Here is an 18541-nt window from a genome sequence, read left to right as displayed (position 1 = left end):
GACATAACAATCTGTTCACTCAAAACAGTCTTTTAGACACTCACTGGCCTCTGGGGTCCAGTTCCTGAAGGAGCGGGTGGTTGCAGCCTGCCTCAGTACACAGGGCTTGTAGGAAGGCTGAAGAAAAACCAGATTATGATCTTATCTGCCAAGTGGTGGTAGAGCTGAAGCAGTGTAGGCCTCCAGGACATTTGCATACAACAGATCCAGTGTCTTATTTTCCCTTGTGGGACAGTCAACATACTGAGTGAAGCCAGTCAGGTGAGAGGTGAGAGTGACATGGTTAAAATCCCCCGATATTGCAATGAATGCATCAGGGTGCTGGGTCTGTACTCTCGCAACAGTCTCATGAATGACATCACACGCGACTGCAGACTCTGCTCGTGGATGAATGTAAACAACAATGGCGACGATGTGTGAGAACTCCCTCGGTACATAGTACGGTCTAAGACCAACTGCCAACGGTTCAATATCCCAACAGCAGATCTTCTTCTTCACTGTGATGTGATCGGGGTGGCACCATCTATTGTTCACAAGCAGAACCAGAGATCGATGGTAGAAAAGGCTTGTATCTCCATCTTCTAGCCTTTAGCTTAGCCCCGGCTCTGCATCCACAGTACGGCTTCTTCAGCTCAGCCGGTATGGGATGTTTAACTCCATATCTGATAAACTTCAAAGCCATGAGTTCTTCCTTTGTGTACATTATTTTCTCCATCATCAGACAAAATGACGACGTAGAATAAAAAACATCTATCGACAAAAAATATACTAATATATACAAATATACTGTAAAAAACTAGCAGCTACATGGACTTGCTGCCACTTGTTGCCAGCGCATCATTTGAATATGTTATATATGTTATATGTTGTCAGACGACATCTGTCAGACGACATCATATAAAATCAGGATGTTAGCAGCAGCTTGGAAGTGACTGCTGGTCAACATGTCGCCTTAATGTGTCACATTTCAGTCACTGTTTCAAACTTGTGTTGTCATGACAACAGAAACAAAAAAACATGTCGATAAGAACAGCTTTATTGTGAATTCAGCTGTATTAAGATATTGTATATGTGAGAACACAGAGGAGGAGAGAAGCAAATGTTAAAGGGGTGAAACTAAGCTGAATGCTAATACCATGCAACGTCATCATGAATATGCTAATTAGTGTATTACATCATCCAGAGACATTTAGCCACTTTTCAAGCAGCTTTAGCGACTTTCCATTAAAAGCAGTTGGCAACACTGATTTCCTCTGGGTAACTGAACAATATTTGATTCCATGTGCACTTAAGCCCAAGTACTAATAAGTATTGTATTAGCATTGGTGGAAAGTAATTAAGTAAGTACTGTAACTAAGATTTTGAGGTACTTATAATTTAACTGAGTATTTCCATTTTATGCTACTTTATACTTCCACTCCTACAGGATTTTAGTGGAATCATCTTTTTCCACAACTTCATGTAAATTTGTAAGTTTTGTTAATTACAGCTCATAAACATGAATTGTTATATAATATTGCATATTAACAGACTTCCCAGCATGCATTGCTTGGGAGTGTAAAAACTCCATTTAGTCGTTTGATGAAAATGGTCATGTTGTAAACTTGCCGTGTGTCTTTAATACATGCAAAGACAAGTCAGGGCTGTTTCTTATAAGGAATATAATAATTAAAATTCAAAGCATTCAATTGCTGCCTTAAAAACATGCAGTTAGTATGAATAAAGTTATCAACTTGAAATTGTGAGTTGAAATAGTGTTGAATTATATGTTTGTTTAACAAGATAAAGCAGGTTTTGGTGAATGGATAATGTAACATAGCTGATCATAGTTAAACGTTTTGAGTTGCTACAAAGCTCATCTTGAGCTTGAGTTTATTCACATTTTTGAGGCAGCAATTTAACTGAAGTTTTTAAGTGGAACCACATTATTTTTTTTTTTCAGTGTACATTTCAGAGGGAAATATTGTACTTTCTACTCCACTACATTTATTAGACCGCTTTAGTTAAACAAGCAAGATACTGTATGTTCACTAAAGCACAGGCCTGCTCTGTACTTGATTCCCTCTCACCCCTATGAAAAAGTCCAACCCCGGATTTTCATTGTATGATTTTCACTCTTCTGAAAGTAACTGCTAACTGTTCTGTTAAAAAAGAGAAAGTCAGAGCAGCAGAGTGGAGGATAGGACTTGGAAATGTACATTATAATTAATTTATCAAGACCACATGCAAACATATGTCTCTAATAAAGAAGCCACTGTTTGAAAACACATTGTTTCATATGTTGATAACAATAAAAAAAAAACACCCTCCATTAGCACAGACTGTTTAAAGCGGCCGTGTGGGTGCTGCTGTTTTCCAGCACCACCGCTACCTGACAACGCCGTCACTGTGAGCAGCAGATGAAGCGTCACACAGGATGAGGGCGATACTGTAGGTGTTTGGGAGAACAGTGCGGCGCGGTCCTGACAGAGAGATATGTGCTACAGATTGTACTTTCATTAACGCAGCTGCACCACTTAATTGCCCCGGTGGCAGTCAGATGGTGAATTATTAATGTGGACCGTGATGTATTTTTATTAAAACTGTCTGTCTAGAGTAGAGAAGAGTCGACTCCAAATAAATCCTGTCATACGAGTTTGGTTTGTGTGTGTGTGTGTGTGTGTGTGTGTGTGTGTTCCTTCTTGCCTTTAAGGGGCCCTGACACGACATCCTACAGTATCAATAAGCCAATATGTGCATGTAGCCGGCTGCAGACATTTTAATGAGTGGAGAAGCTCTGTGGGCCACCCTGGCATTTGAGAAGTTATTGATTATCAGAGATTGAACAAATGGTGTGAAACCAGCATAATGACTGGAGGAACTGGAGGCTCGGTCTATTGGAAGCTAGATGAGGAAGGCTTTCTCTCTCACACACAAGTACACACCCAAACACACACACTCTGCACAGAGATGGAGGTTTATGGTCGTACAAGAGACTCCACTGTAGCTCGGACAAGAATAGAGAAGAGTCTTGAAATCATGATTAGATTTCTTTGTCTTTCACTATAATCATAACAGACGCATTTCACTCAGTAATGAGCAGTAAGTTGAGATGTTTGATTCGTCATCACTTCTAGTTGTAATATCACAGAGAAGGTCTAAACCTAGTACATGTCTGGACCACCTCTGGTAAAAATTCTGATTTTATAACTGTTACATCCTCTGACAAAATCACCAAACACATAAATGAAAGGCAAAGACTGAGCTGTGATTTCAGCTGGATTTACTGTAACGTGATCACTCAGAGAGAAAGTTAGAAGAGGCACAAAATCACAGTCATAGAGAGAGAGAGAGAGAGAAAGAGAGAGAGAGAGAGAGAGGATGACACGCAGCAAAGGCCCAGAAGTGGAGTCAAACCCGGATCACCGGGTCAAGGACTAAAAGCCCAAATGGCACACGCTCCACCAGGTGATCCACCGAGGCACCTGCCCTGAGTTAAACTACATATGTTGTTTTGTATCTCACATCTGGGATCCACAATAGTTTGATATGTAGAGTTGGTCATAGTCGTTAGTGCGAAACCTCGTTACTGATGACTTCTCTCTCTCCCTCCCTCTCTCCTGCTCTCTCTGCTCGCTGTGTCTCATGTTTAGTTATTCCTTTGCCTCCTTTAGAAATAAGGATACACGGAATGAAAGTAGTTTATTTGCTGTAATGGAGGCGAGGCTCAGTGTATTGGAAGTCAGTCTGTCAGACAGTGACATTCGTGTTTATAGGGCCGGCCCTGCTGTTGTGGTCCAGCCAATAATGTGGCATGTGGCATTGTGAGGTTGTTATCATATGGTATTGCGCCTGACATGGATGCTACTGTTTCTGTACCATTGTGGACTTTGTGAAGGCCCGTTATAGTGGTTTATATTTACACACAGACACTCAGATGAAATGATAAAATAATATTACTCAATAGAGTAATTTCAGGCAACAGCATTTGATTCATTGTTTCAAGAGATTATAACACAGGATATGCTGCTTCAGTTCAGTTGTAATTAATGTAATTACACATTACAGTGAGGATGGTGGTTTACAGTTAAATTGTGTTACAACCACCTGAGCCCAAGGGCCAGTTCCATGAAGCTAGTTCACCTGAGTGAACCTGTGGCTCTCACTCCACTGAGCCTCATACCAGTGATGACCTGGATAGCCGGTGTGGTATCCAGAGGTGCTGATGTGAAGAAGTGATCACCGCTGACACGTCTTTACTTGTAATCCAAAAGAAGTTTATTTACAAGAAAGAAACAGTGTCAAAAATGCCGAATCCTGGAGTATCCCTGCCAATATGAGATCTCTCTTCTACTGTCTCACAAACCCCTCTATTTATCTGTCTACTCCCACCTTTGGGATGTGCCCTTCTTTTAATAGAAGGAGCCTTCACCCAAGTGGTCGACCATATCTGGTCGATGACCTCTGGTCTCTGGCCTTTTGACCCTTTAGGCCAGAAAAACCCCTCCACATCCTGAGTCTCTTATATCGTAGGAGACAGAAAACTCGATGGGTAAGCAAGTTTGCCCCCTAATGCACAATCCTTAAACTTAACTTATAATGAATGGTTCAAAGTAACCTTTGATAAAGCCTTAGTTGACACCCTTCTTTAACTTATTAATAAAACTTACATAAAGGAAGAACCTACAACAATTTAGACTGTTGAAAGAGGAGGAAATGAAGTGGATAATACACTACACCGGTATCACCAGAGGTGCACCAAGCCTGGGGCCCCAACAATGGCCTCTAATATTGGCACATTTTTGTAATGACAATTATAAACCCCCTCACACTTCCCTTAAATACCCCTTATTCCACCAAAATTAGCAGGTATAAACAGATTTTTTTTAAGCGCTAGTAAAAAGCTGATTGACCATTTTTCCACTGCCAGTCGAGTTTGTCTTTCTGTTCGGACTGAGGACACACACAGCTGTAAGGAGGGATGTCATCTACCGCACTTACGGAGCACACACACACACACAGGCACAGGGGAGAGAGAGTGAGCTGCTACGCTGGTAAAACACATCCGTCACATCTCATCCCTGTGTGTGTGAAAGTGTGGGAGCCTCTGTGTGAAACGATTCGATCTGTGATTGTATGTTTTTAAACCTTATTTTGAAACGTATGCGCTCACTCTATCGTCTTTGAGTGCAGTGTTTCCAGTGTAACACCTCCGGGCGGGTGACAGGTGTGTTTTCAGCGTCTGAGCTCTGAAAGACGTTACGTTGCGAGGGTGCCACCCGGGTGTTGTGTTTCCATCACTGCTGATCAGAGCCAGAGCTGATAAACACCTACGTCTACTGCGGTGTCGTACTCCAGCCGATCGTTCCCTTTTCCACTGCCAACAAAAGCCTGATGTTAGAGCGTCTTAGTGGGTTTATTGACTAGTGGAAAAGGGGCTTTTTATTTCTCAGTAAACATATAAAAGTGTAAAAACATAAACACTGTGAGGAGTCAGTTAAAAAGCAGCTTTAATTGTCTTTGCGTATTTGATTGTGGTGAACTCTCCCTCTGTTTATTAAAAGCTCAGTTTGAAAACACACAGAGTGGCACATGATTGAAGATTCTACCGATCTATACAAATATCGATTGCTCTTTATTACCGGAGACCTCTTTTGTCCCTGTGAGGATGGTGTAGGACTTTGTTTTTTCAGTGATCTTTTTGGTCAAAAAAGAAGTGTTTGCATCTACCCTGGTTACCACGGTGATCTACCCTGGATAAAGTGAGCCAGTTTTGTGATGGAGGAAAACCTTACTTAAGCCCAAAGATAACTGGATAACTCACTAATCTCGTTTCATGGTGCAGGTTGATGAATTCTCCTAGTTCCATAATTCAGCTTGCCAAGTCCAAACTCCCAATAACAAAAGGCTGAACTTTGACCTCTGCTTTAAGAACGCTCCTTCACATCAGTTTTTAAATATGCTTTATATACTCTTTAATTCAGGAACAAATACACAAACTAAATACACTACAATACAATATAAGATTGTAGATTAATTATTGAAATAGAATATAATATTAACATGGAAACCAATATATAGCAATGGAAATAATTTAATTCGTTTTTACTGTTTTACCGTTTTTTGCATAATACTATATTTTCTGTTTGAGATGACAAAAAATTCATTCTAAATTTGAATTTGATGCTGATGAATCTAGTGAGAGAGTATTTTTGGACCCTCCCAGCCTCCTTACCCAGCCAGCCAGAGGGGGGAGGGGGGTGCCTGCTATATATCCCCTTTGCCTCTGTCCCTCTTCTGTCTTTTGTTGGTTTGTTTTTTGGTTGTTTATTGGTTGGTGGAGATGGGGGTTGGTTATAGCTAAAGCTAGTGCCTGCATGTCAACATGCACTAATATGGATGTTTTTGTTTTATTGTGTGTTTGTCTGTTTGTTTGTGTTTGCATCCTCTGCAGTGTTGTTTACCAGGATGGATTTTATGGTGCAGATATTTATGTAAGTATTATTTACCGGTATGACATTGCATGCTACACCGCCATCTCTGTGGTCTCTGCCCTGTTGCTGCGCACACACAAGCCTCCGACCCTCCATGCTCAGACAGGGCTTCACCTCCAGCTGGGGGAGCAGGGAGCTGCTCATGTCACAGCCTTCAGGGCAGACTGCCCCCAGCGAGGAGACTATAGGCTGCAAACATGAACACACACTGTGAGACTGGGAGCAAGACACACAAGCTGCACTCTTACATATAAGAGACAAACAAAGTTTTTAAAGGTGCAAAAGGTGTAAATCTACAATCTACACATAAACAACAACCGACACTCAGAGAGGACCATTTTCAGCTCTTACTCCAGTTCAACTGTTCAGTCACGTCTTTAGTGTGCTGCAGTGTAAAATGAATTAAAGCTGCAAGCAGCATTATGTGGACCCTCGCCCTGTCACGCACCTCGGGGGGGGGAGGGGGGGGCGCTGCCAGGAGGCCACTTGTTGCAGCAAACATGCAATAATGTTCCTGTAAATCAAGTGTAAACCAGATTGATTGATTGTCACTTAAGGGTTGCTCCCTGTTTTCAGTAGGTGGCACTATGACTGCGCTATTATTGTTATTTATAACAACTTCCTGTTTAATTGCGAAACATCGCAATTTGCCAGAGCCACGCCATTCAATGAAGAGTCACAGTTTTCACATTGAGTCATCATCAAGATCTTACGCATATTCTGACCGAGTCTGAGGTGGCTGTGGTCAAGCGGGTAAAATTATTATAAATTAGTTATGTATATGTGTTCAGTCTTATCAATCATATAAAGTTTGGGGCATTTGGACAATGTGTGCTGGTGTTTTAACAACTTTGTGTTTAATATTTCAACATCGAAATTGGTCGCGCCACCACGGGCAGTTCCTCCACCCAAAAAATCAAAAGCTTTACAATTTAGCATTGAAAAGATCTTAAGATGAGACTGACCAAATATGATGTCGATCTAATGAATTCTCTAGGAGGAGTTTGTTAGCGTATGACGTCCTTAAATCAAAGAGTGAATTCAAAATGTCTGACTTTCTGTTGGGTTCAGGTAATGGGTGCATACACACATGTAACACACATGCAAGTGAAACACAGGGCGAGAGCTGCTTTGTTGAAATTTTGGAGGTGGTGCTGTCGAGCCGTGTTGCCACACCCATGTGTGTTATTTCGATTGTTAATAAATGATAGAAGATTTCACCAATAGATTTGTTTGGCGTACTGGAGAATATATAAAGGTTAAAAATAAAATTGTATGAATATATGTAAAAAAAAAAATCTTTCCTCTACCTTCAATTCAAACAACAAGATATTCAGACTAGTTTTACTTACTAGCGTCATGAGAACCCCAGAGTGAGGTGATCAGCTCTGAATGAAAGTATCTGTATATACGTAAGCTCATTCATGGTCACATCATTACACTAGACTAACATCCGAGGTTTAAACTCAGTGACATGAGGACGTTTTCGATACAAAAAGTCAGTCAGTTGAATTGTGCGTTAACTAGAAGTAAAAGGTTCCGTTTTTAAGTTAATATCCAAACAAACCTTCATATTTAAATTGTAATTGACACATAACAACTGTTTGGTTTTTTAATGCATTCGACACAACACAAGACGGTCCTCTAGGTTCAGGAAGTCGTTAAAACTCCTGACTAAACGATAGAAAATGCTGTGATAGACAAGCTGAGGCAATGCAACATCCTGAGCTTAAGTGACATCTGTTTAAGTTCAAGTATCTGTTTGTATAAAGTATATGTGCGTGGTTCAGGTGCGCTCCTCACTCTGCTCCCTGCTCCACTCCAGCTCCGCCCCCTCACCTGCTCTGTCTCTACATCCTCCATAGGCCCTCATTGCAGTCCAGAGGGTCAACAACAGACCACATGTGCTTTTATCCAGTCACATTTTCTTTCAGAACACAAATGTGGAGTTTAACAGGAACATTTCCTGATCCACAGTCTGTTCATGAAAGGACAAATGTAAAATTATTATTATTTTTAAATATAGTCACAATGTAAAATATAACTCACACCACAATATGGCGGCACAAACACTCTTGCCACTAATCAGAAAGGATCTTAAACAGTTTACATTGAAATCGATGGTTTATTGAACCCAAATTCTTTCTTTCCTCCTCCAGTCTGTTCAAAATTCAACAGGTTGCCTGTGATGCTCTAATACTGACATCTAGTGGCACTTAGACAAACACACCACATTAAATGAATATGTCATTTATGATATTGAAGTTACATTTTCATCAATTAGTAGTAGCATATAAAAATGCAGAAATTAACAATGTCAATATTATTTATATGTAAATTCCTACCCTCAATTCATAGGTAGGTTGAATGGGGGATTGATTCTTCTCTGTAGGGTTTCCTAGCATCCTTAAGTTGTTCAAAATTGGCATGTAAACCTGGTATCTTCTGTCTGTGCAAATTTGACGTATTAACTTGGACGTCAAAATAGACGTTTTGGACCATTCCATACTCCTAACTCCATTCTGCTCTGACTCTTTATGTTTGTGAATATTTACATATTTCAGGCACGACCAAAACGTGACTTTTAAATACTAATAATATCATATAATAACAATAAATCCATGCTGCTCCTGACCAGGTCTGAATCATTCTCTAGATGTTTATTTTCTAACTGATGCTGCCTGACAGGTTGAAGAAACTCTGGTTTAGTGGTTTAACCACAGGGTTTGAAGCTCTGATGCCGCGGTGGTGAACAATACAACCACAAGCATAATGCACGATGGAGGCTTCAGGGAGACTCAGACTAATGATGCTCTGTCTGTGTGTGTTTGTGCAGAGGAGGTGCTTCGGCAGCTCCCATAACATTCGACCTGGTTGCCTCCCCATTAGCCCCTCTGCCCCTGCCACAGGGATTGATTGCCAAGCTGCAGTCACAACATTTAATATTCATTAGCGCAGGGATCAAGAGCCCTGACGCCGTGTTTATGTTTATTGGGAAAGAACTACCTGAGACGTAGCTTCAGTCAATTCATCCACATTAAGATAAGACGGAAAAAGAGCTCAGTCATGCTGTTCGGAAAGTGTTGATGAAGAAAGGAAATATTCTTAATCGTGGCCACTATTTGAAACAGGCGTTATTTCTCATGTCTCCATTTGACTGGTGAAGGCAAACTCAGAACTCATGATGACTATTAGTTTTTAAAACTCATCTCTTTTGCTACATTACTCCTAACATCCGCAAGAAAACAGAGACTTTCATGGACCTGTTTTGAAAACTCTGGGGTTGTGTTTTAATCTGGATGGACAGAAACAGAGGCTTTTACAAGTGTTACTGACCTTGTTGTCTTTGCTAGCAGCTGTTTTGCAGTTAAATTCGAAAGCTAACACTTTCTTTGCTGTTCTCTGTCTTTTCTGTTTCCTCAGTTCATAGTAACTGCAGAGTAGGCGATCTATCGGTACGCACATGTCCAGTGTGCGTGAATGGTCGTGCGATTTATTGGTTGGTCAGTTTAGTTGTTATAATCTGTAACTTTTTCACATTAAAATGTCTAAAAACATCTAGACCTATGTTCTATATGTTGTTGAGCTGTGTTCTTACATTATCACAAATGTTTCCATCAATTCTCAAACCAGAGAAATCTGTGATTTTAATCATGGTAACAGTACGTGTCATTGGTCTCCTGTCAATGACATCATATCCTCTATGATCATGTGTCAGTGTGTTTGTCTGACAGAAACTCAACATTGACTTTTATCTAGTTTTAAACCACATACACCTTTTTACACCTTGGTGGTTTTCAGCTCTGTATTTGAACCAGATGAAGGATTTTAGTCATCGGACGTCTGGATCTGAAGTTATCAGAGAAACAAGCTGAGGAAATGTTAGACAGCTCAGCTCCCAGCTGCTGGAGACGTCCTGTCCTGTGTCACTGAAGAACGTCGGCGAATCTCTGAGTTTTAAAGTCAAACTGTTTTCTGGGTGTTTCTACTGGTTTTAATCTCCTGGCGTGTTTGCTATGGAGAGGAGGACACATCTGTGGAGAATTCAGCTGCTGGTAAAAACCACTGATACTGGAAGAATCCAAACTGGGAGAAGCTTACAGTAATGGTGGTGAAGACAACAACTCCCATGATCCCACACTACTTCATGACATCATCTTTTGTTATTGTTTTGATTGAGACCCCTAGTGGCAGAAGTGTGTTTTTCAAATGAAAACATATGAGTGTGGATGTAGCCAGACTTGAATGGTCATAATTACTGTTGGCTCAGCTCGGCACTCGTATCATCACCCCTGTGAAGTCGTTTGACACGACTCTGTTGTCTTAATGATGGAATTAGTGCTACATTACCATTTACTCTGGCCAAAGGATTCAGTCTTTACTTTTACTCTTACAAAGAAGTGTGAACAGAGCAGGTTAAAGGTGGGAATGCTGTCTGTAGCCGGTGAGGAGATTAGTTGCATGAAGGCAGAGACATAGAGTGAGTGTGGGCCTGCAGCCTTGTGGCCAGAAACACTGAGAGTCAGTGAAGATGGTTGGGCAGACAGGAAGAGATAGAGGAGGAGGAAGAGGAGTCCTGCTCGGCCTTTCTTTCCTTCACTGAATCAGCAGATGTGATGGATTAGGAGCATTCCCTGCATGAGACCGTGTGTGTGTGTGTGTGTGTGTGCGTGTGTGTGTGTGTGTGTAGTGGCCATACATGTATGCACATACACACCAACTGTTAGTCCCTTCTCCAAACACAATGCACACATACACACACACACACACACTCACACACACACACACACACCTGCACACAGAGCTGTAGGGCAGCCATTAGTCACTCAGTCAGGAGTGACAGTCCACAGTGGCTGGTGAGTAACACGGGCCAACCTGTTCATCTTTCTGCCACGGCCCATCATCACACGCACTAAGTATCACTTACTCGCCTCCACAGTTTATAGTGGTAATAATACATTGCTCATGTCAGGACAGACGCAGCGTCTCAGTCACAGAGAGCAGGAAGGGTGGAAGGTGAAATGATGTGAGAAGTGCTGGAGTTGTCACTGAGCCCGGGAGGGAGAAAAATGGCTTCAGTTTTATGATAAATTAAACAGCCATGTGCCGTTTACAGCCACCAGTCTGCTGCTTCCAGTGAAGGACTGAGACGCTGGAATATGACTGCTTCTGTCAGAAACACAAGCGAAACCCAGCCACGACGACACCAAAGAGGTGGATGAGGTCGACAGATGTAGCTGCTCTTGAAGTATAACCTGCGAGAGCTCAGTGCACCGCAACACTGCAAACACAAAGATACACGCAAAGAACTAGACTCAGCTCCTCGTGGTTCTTCCTCCTCCACTCAGACTAGTTTCAGGTTACATCCCTGTTTATCCAGAGTCATAGAAAATATGACATTTGTGTGAAATTTTGTCATAATTACGGTGAAGTCTTGAGTAATGGTGTTTTGTGAGGTCACACTGACCTTGACATTTGACCTTTGACCACCAAAATTGAATCAGTTTATCCTTGAGTCCCAGCAGACATTTCCAATCCCAAATTGGAAGGAATCCCCTTGAGAAGTTCTCAAGATATCACATGTATAAGGCCAAAATCATGTTTTGTGAGGTCAGTTTATCAGTTTATGCTTGAGTCCAGTTGAATGTTTGTGCCAAATTTGAAGAAAATCCCTCAAGGGGTTATAGAGATATTTCATTCACAAGGCCAAAACTATGTTTTGTGAGCTCACCGTGACCTTGACCTATGACCTTTGACCATGAAATTTAATCGGTTTGTCCTTGAGTCCAAGTGAATGCTCGTGCCAAATTTGAAGAAGTTCCATCAAAGCATTACAGAGATATTGCGTTCACGAGAATGGGACGGACAGACAATCTGAAAACACTGAACATAGCAAAAAACAGCAGCTGTTCAGTGGACATTAAAAACTAGAGGTGGGACAAAGTCTTTGTGTCGCAACAAGTCCTCAACATGTCACCATGTCTCTTTCATTTGAGAACAGTCAGTGCCATAGCTATCTCACCCACTGTGTCTCGGTACAGTATCTAATTCCTGCAACACAATAACAATCATCTGTAATGTAACGTCATCTTTTTGTCTTTTTTTTTTTGTCAACCACAGCAAACGGTTGCAAACTTTTCCTCCTGCTCGCTGCTGTCAATTGATTCAAGTTATATACTGTATATAATTATATATAATAATCATAATTTTGGCTTGGGGAGAACGTCAGACCCAGTCTCAGGGAAGTCAGGATCACTGCTGTTAAATTCAAAGCCAAGTCAAGATTCATGTTCATGACTCAGGGCCCGTTCTTACATCTGGAGCAAAGTGCAACGCAAGTGTCTTTTGCTAGTTTTTAGACTGTCGAAGTTGTCAATTTGCTGTCCATTGGCCACATTGTTTAAATAGCAGATATACTTGTGCCTATCAGTGGCGCCCATTGGTCACATTGGTGTTAAAGTGAGGTGTGGTCAGGAGCATTGTTGTCGCATTGCTATCTTGAGGCAGCGGAAAAGTGATTGACCAGCAAAACCCTGGTCTAAAGTCAGTGACAAAGTGTTTCACTGTTATTTTAAGGGCAAATTGTCGAGCGTAATATGTGCCAACATACACAGGCACACAGAGCTCATACACTCTGTCTGTTACACAGAAGCAGAGCGAGCTGAAAATGCTCTTATATATTGGGATAAGTCAGGTGAACATTACAGCACAGCCCCAGAAGGTCGGAGCTTCTTTGTGACGTGTTGTGAGTTGTATAACGTCGTCATGTGTCATGGATGTCTCCTGCATGAGATTCAGCTGAGAAGTGTTCTTTCTTACTACCTGGTAAATCCTCCACAGTGTTCCACATTCATCACCTAAATTTGTCACCACAGTTTCATAATGACCTGAAGATTTATTCACACTTCTCATCATATAACATCAAATATTTCTAACATTGATTCACTCAGCCCTTCTTTGCTCCTCAGAGTCACAGAGCTGCTGCCTGTGTCAGGACTGGGCTCACTGGTCAGGACTGGACTCTCTGGTCAGGACTGGACTCACTGGTTAGGACTGGACCCACTGGTCAGGACTGCACTCACTGGTCAGTCATATGTAATCTACTGACCGCAAATAGAATCTAACACTGCGCTGTTATACTAGCAATCCACCAAGGTGCAGGCGCCTGGCTTTTAAAGGGAATAGGAGATGACACTGTGATTGGTTTATTGGATGTTACGCCCAAAACACTCCCATGAATATTTAAGCTGGGGCCATTCTCCACCTCTCATTTCCCATCAGCCTCTACTGTCTACTGTCCAATAAAGACTTCAAATCCCCCAAAACCCCTAATGAAAGGTAACACTTCTGCTCCAGCTGCAGAACATTGAACTAACACTACACTTACCAGCGCTACCGCTAAAGATAAGATGATAAGATGAAACATATGGGATGGCTAAAGGCTAACGTGCTAACACACTATTCAATTTTTCTTATCGTCCATTTTTAAGCTGAGTTCCAAGATACAGCAGAGCGAGCTGTAAAAACAGCATTTACATATTATCACAATAAGTACAGACACATAGCAACATTATTATTCATTTGTAGGTGTGTTTGTGTCCATTTGATGAATCTAAGACAGTATTTACTCTTTTAGCTCAGGTTTGCTCTGCAGCAGCTCCTGAGGAGCTTTAGTCTCTTTAGCTGCTAAATGCTGCGCTGCTGTTTGCTGCTGAGTGGGTAGAGTCCAGTGGTTGATAAGAGCAAAGCTTCGACGAAAACTGCCATCCACAACTCATCTCAAGAGTAGAGCTGATGATTCAGTTTCACATTATAGATAATCATTTTAAAATAGTAACTAGTGTAGCTTCTTTCTTTGAATGCTATCATGCTACCGCTGCACAGCAGGTCCCACAGAAATCAGGGGGACACAGAGAAGATGCAGAGGAGGAGTGAAGTAATGAGGGAAGAGAGCTGGGGCCGGTGTATCTGTCTATCATCATGAGCAACCTGAGGTCACTGGACAATAGGATGGACGAGCTAGCAGTGAAGAACCAGAGTGTTGTGTTTCACAAAGACATGGCTACGGAAAAGATACTCCAGATTCCATCAGATTTCAGACGGTTCGGACGGACAGAAATAAATCTGAGAGCAGAAAGAAGATGGTGGTTACTGTAGAGGAACATTTCTGCAGCTCAGGCATGGCTCTGTTAGCTGCGGGGCCATGCCATACAAAAATCCCAGGGAGCTCTCGCACCTTCTTGGTTGTTGTTTACCACCCGCTCTCCGTTAACCTGGCAGCCGGGTGTCACATCATCGTTACCACAAGTCTCTGCACCCCAGTGCTTTCTTCATGATCTCCAGGGACTTCGGTGGACAAACCCCCCCTCACTCTATTTGCGGACTGGACTACCTGAGGAGACCGGACGTGGACCTGCTGTGTGCTTATGTTGAGAGGCCTAGAGATTCTAGCTCACATATTATGTTTTGAACATTTTTCTATTCACGTACTGTGTATTTATAGTCATTATTTCCTTCCTCTGTCCTAACTGTGCGCTTTGTATGTTTGTATATTTCTTCATATGGATGCTGAGATGTGGTTGACCATGGACACTGACATGTTGTGTGTGTGTGTGTGTGCATGTGTTCACACACACTGGCGGATATGACTGTGTGCTTGTGATGTGCTGAGGAGGGACCTGATGTGGCAGATCTGGAGATGCTGCAGTGTTGACTGAGAATATTAGATGGCACTGTGATGGTGACACTAAACCACACTGTCATGCACTGTGCAGCAGTGTGTCAGCACCACAGTGTGACAAGGTGTTGTCAAACACTACTACAGCCACCTCCCCACACACACCAAAAGAAAACGATCATCTATAAGACTCACAGAATGTTCTGTAACTGAGTAACTAAAAAAAACAAAAGCAAAGCTTCACATTCAAAAATAAAACAAGCAATAAATGATAATCAGGTTCTGATTAAATTAAAACATGTTTTAAACTCATTTTAGTTTAACATGGTTACCACACATTAAACTGGTTGTGAAGCTCATCTCCTCTTACTTCCTGATTGAGAAATCTGGATCAGGCCTTGAGCCCCGCCCACCACCTGCTTGCTCCAGGTGGGCAGGTGAAAGAGCAGAGAGTATCAAGATGGTTAGAGGAGGAATCATCAGAGAGACTCAGCCACATGTTTGAGCCTCAGTCAGACCCAGACTCAGATGAGGAGTCTGAGACCAGAATCATAGACTAGCAGACGTATCAGAACGGTTAGCGTAGTTAGCATCTTTTATCTGTTTATGTTGTTTGTTAGCTTGCAACTGGCAGTGGCTGACACAGTGTTAGCGGTTGTGCTAATGCTAACTCTCTCTTTCTTTACTGACAAGGTTTCAGGTTTGTTTAGCCCCGCCCCCTGTCCCCACAAGCTGACAGGATTGGTTCCTTAGGTTTGTGACGTATGAAACCCTGGCTGTCTGAATCTGTTTTTATGAGACTGTCATTGGTTCAGTGCAGTTCAAGGTGGAAACACTCAGTCATGGTGTTGATGATTATTTCACTCATCATGTCTTGTATTATATAAAAACCTCATATGGATGTGAACAAGGTGAAACACTTGGGGGAGTTTAGTGACATCATGAAGTAGCATGGGATCATGGGAGTTGTCTTCACCACATTTACAGTCAGTCTCTGCTGGTTTGGATTCCTTCAGTGTCGTTCAGGAGGTTTTTAAGAGGACATCTCCTACAGACCAGGTGATTAGATCCAGTAGAAACACTGATTAAAACAATTCACATTAAAAATAGTCTCAGAGCGGCTTCGAGCTGACACATGATCATAGAGGGTATGATGTCATTGACAGGAGACCAATGACACGTACTGTTACTATGCTTAAAATCACAGATTTCTCTGGTTTGAGAATTGATGGAAACATTTGGGAGAATGTAAGAACACAACTCAACAACATATAGAACATAGGTCTAGATGTTTTTAGACATTTTAATGTGAAAAAGTTACAGAGTATAACTTTCAAAATAAAAGATTGTTTGTCATACTGCTTTCAAAAAGTTGCTCCTTCAAAATTATATTGAAAGATAATTGGTAATAAAGGTTACCCACAAAGCCTAAACAGTCACTATTGTGCTATCTTTAAGTTAAAGTTCAGGATACTTGATGTTATGTCAAATTAAAAACAAACAGGTTAGATCGATTACAACTAAAATACGAGCCCCTAACTTCAACCTCAATATAACAGAACATTTATTTCTAATTAAGACTAATGACATGAGCAGGATTATCAAATAACCTGTGAAGACCAGAGCCTCCTCAGTTCTGGTCTGTGTTGTGTCACATGGGTAGGAACTGACCTGAAGTCAGAAGCCAGTTTGTGAGACTTCATAACGAGAGCATCATCAGGCTGCTGAACATGAACTCATAGGAGGTCCAGGTAGAGTCATACCACCGATAACAGAGGGAGCAGTGACGACACCGGGCACAGCTCACTGTTCAAACAGCCTCACACTGAAGAACAGAAACACAAACCCACTTCTCACAAAACAACACAAAGCTGCAGATTAAGAAACCTGATGAATGTCGGCTGCTCATCCTTTGATCAGATGTAACCAAAATCAATGTATCTGGAACAGAAACACAGAAGAAGAAGAAGCACACAAGAGTTTGTAAAGAAGAAAAAAGTGAAAACTAGGACCAGGTCATGTTTGTCACTGAGCTGAATCTGATACAAGAAAAAACTTGAGGATTTTAAAGTGAAGGTAGAAACAAAGAGAAGCCGAACAGAAGCAGAACATCTCTCACAGATCTGTGTCAGACTGGGATCATCCAGGTCCAGGAGGATCCAGTCTGTCATCAACAACAAAGCTGGACACACAAAATATTAACAAAATAAAAGCACTAAAAACATAATCTCACTAATTAAGATGAACTGACTTTAACATGAACTTTTCATTAAAGATTATTTAGTAAAACATTTCAGTTCTTTTCTAAATTAATTGGCTTTGTTTTTCTTTGGCTAAAAACAAATAAACCTGTCTTAAACGAAGAGGATGGATGACATTAACCAGGGGTGGACTCAGCTTTGTTGTTTGCAAAAAGTGTTTTTAAGAGTTTGTTAATGTTGTCTCATTAGTGTTTTCAGTGTCTGACACTCAGTCCAACGGAAAACTGGATTTATAATCTTGACTGTTGTCTGTGTGTGTGTGTGTGTGTGTGTGTGTGTGTGTGTGTGTGTTTGTAGGGTGGTTACGCTGCCTACAGATATGCCCAGCCTACTGCTGCCACAGCTGCTGCATACAGTGACAGGTAAGATACGTGCTTTAACATGAGACTATGCTGTTGAAAAGAAACAAGCCCACAGGTCGTCTGTGCAGCAGGTTATTACGACCCATAGTAACGTTTTGTTGCTCGGCAACATCTAGTGGTCGTAGTAATTATAACAGGAGCAAAGGGAAAATTGAGGTGACGTGGAGGAGGAGGAGGTTCTGGTGAAGTTTATGTTTGTTTTATCCATGATCATATAACATCCTGTTGTTATTGTAACCATGACAACAACAATCGTCACATGTTAAGGAAGTACTTATTGTAACTTAAACCACAATCAAATCCACAGCCATGACAGCTTATTATTATAACCATGGCGACAAAGATCCGGTACGCTTGCCACAGTAGCGGCACTATTTTCGTAGACACTGATGGTATCAGAGGGTTGGAACAGACGGCCTGTGTGGTTGTTTAGGTTGAAGGACTGGTCTGGTTCTTCTTATTGATTTCATGGTCATTTTAATATGTGGTTGCTTTTGTCTTGTGCTGTTTTGTAAAAAAAAAAAAAAACTTGTGTGCTCCAGGATTGATTGACATTCTGTTGGAAGTCCTTTCTATTCCTCTAATCCAGATTCAAACTAACATCAAACACATTTGAATGAAATCTGCATTATTCTCACTGTTTTTTCATTGCTGGTGGTGGTGGTAACTTAAACTGCAGCTCAGCTTTAAGGACTTTTAATAAATTAATTGTGGCGCACATTTCAAAGGTGTCCATTTATAGTACAGTTCAGTGACTAAAAATAAATC

The 18541-nt window shown here is 41.4% G+C and overlaps 1 protein-coding gene across 8 annotated transcripts in view; it reads left to right on the top strand.

The window, feature by feature from the left end:
• The window catches only part of rbfox1 (RNA binding fox-1 homolog 1), a 202999-nt gene that overhangs the window by 161699 nt on the left and 22759 nt on the right, over positions 1-18541 (top strand). For 7 of the 8 annotated variants that reach the window (XM_087178384.1, XM_023422889.2, XM_087178385.1 and 4 more), the window contains 2 exons: positions 6434-6473; positions 17709-17773. In XM_087178384.1, the coding sequence (XP_087034510.1) occupies positions 6434-6473; positions 17709-17773 (105 nt within the window). The remainder of the gene's footprint in view (positions 1-6433; positions 6474-17708; positions 17774-18541) is intronic. The other variant, XM_023422894.2, reaches the window with a different exon arrangement.

Source organism: Seriola lalandi, unplaced genomic scaffold, assembly GCF_002814215.2.
Source record: "Seriola lalandi dorsalis isolate HSWRI2012SDOR001 ecotype SW California unplaced genomic scaffold, Sedor1 jcf7180002054686, whole genome shotgun sequence".
NCBI lineage: Eukaryota > Metazoa > Chordata > Actinopteri > Carangiformes > Carangidae > Seriola > Seriola lalandi.
Note: the sequence above shows the minus strand (reverse complement) of the source record. Positions and strands in the feature narration are given on the sequence as shown.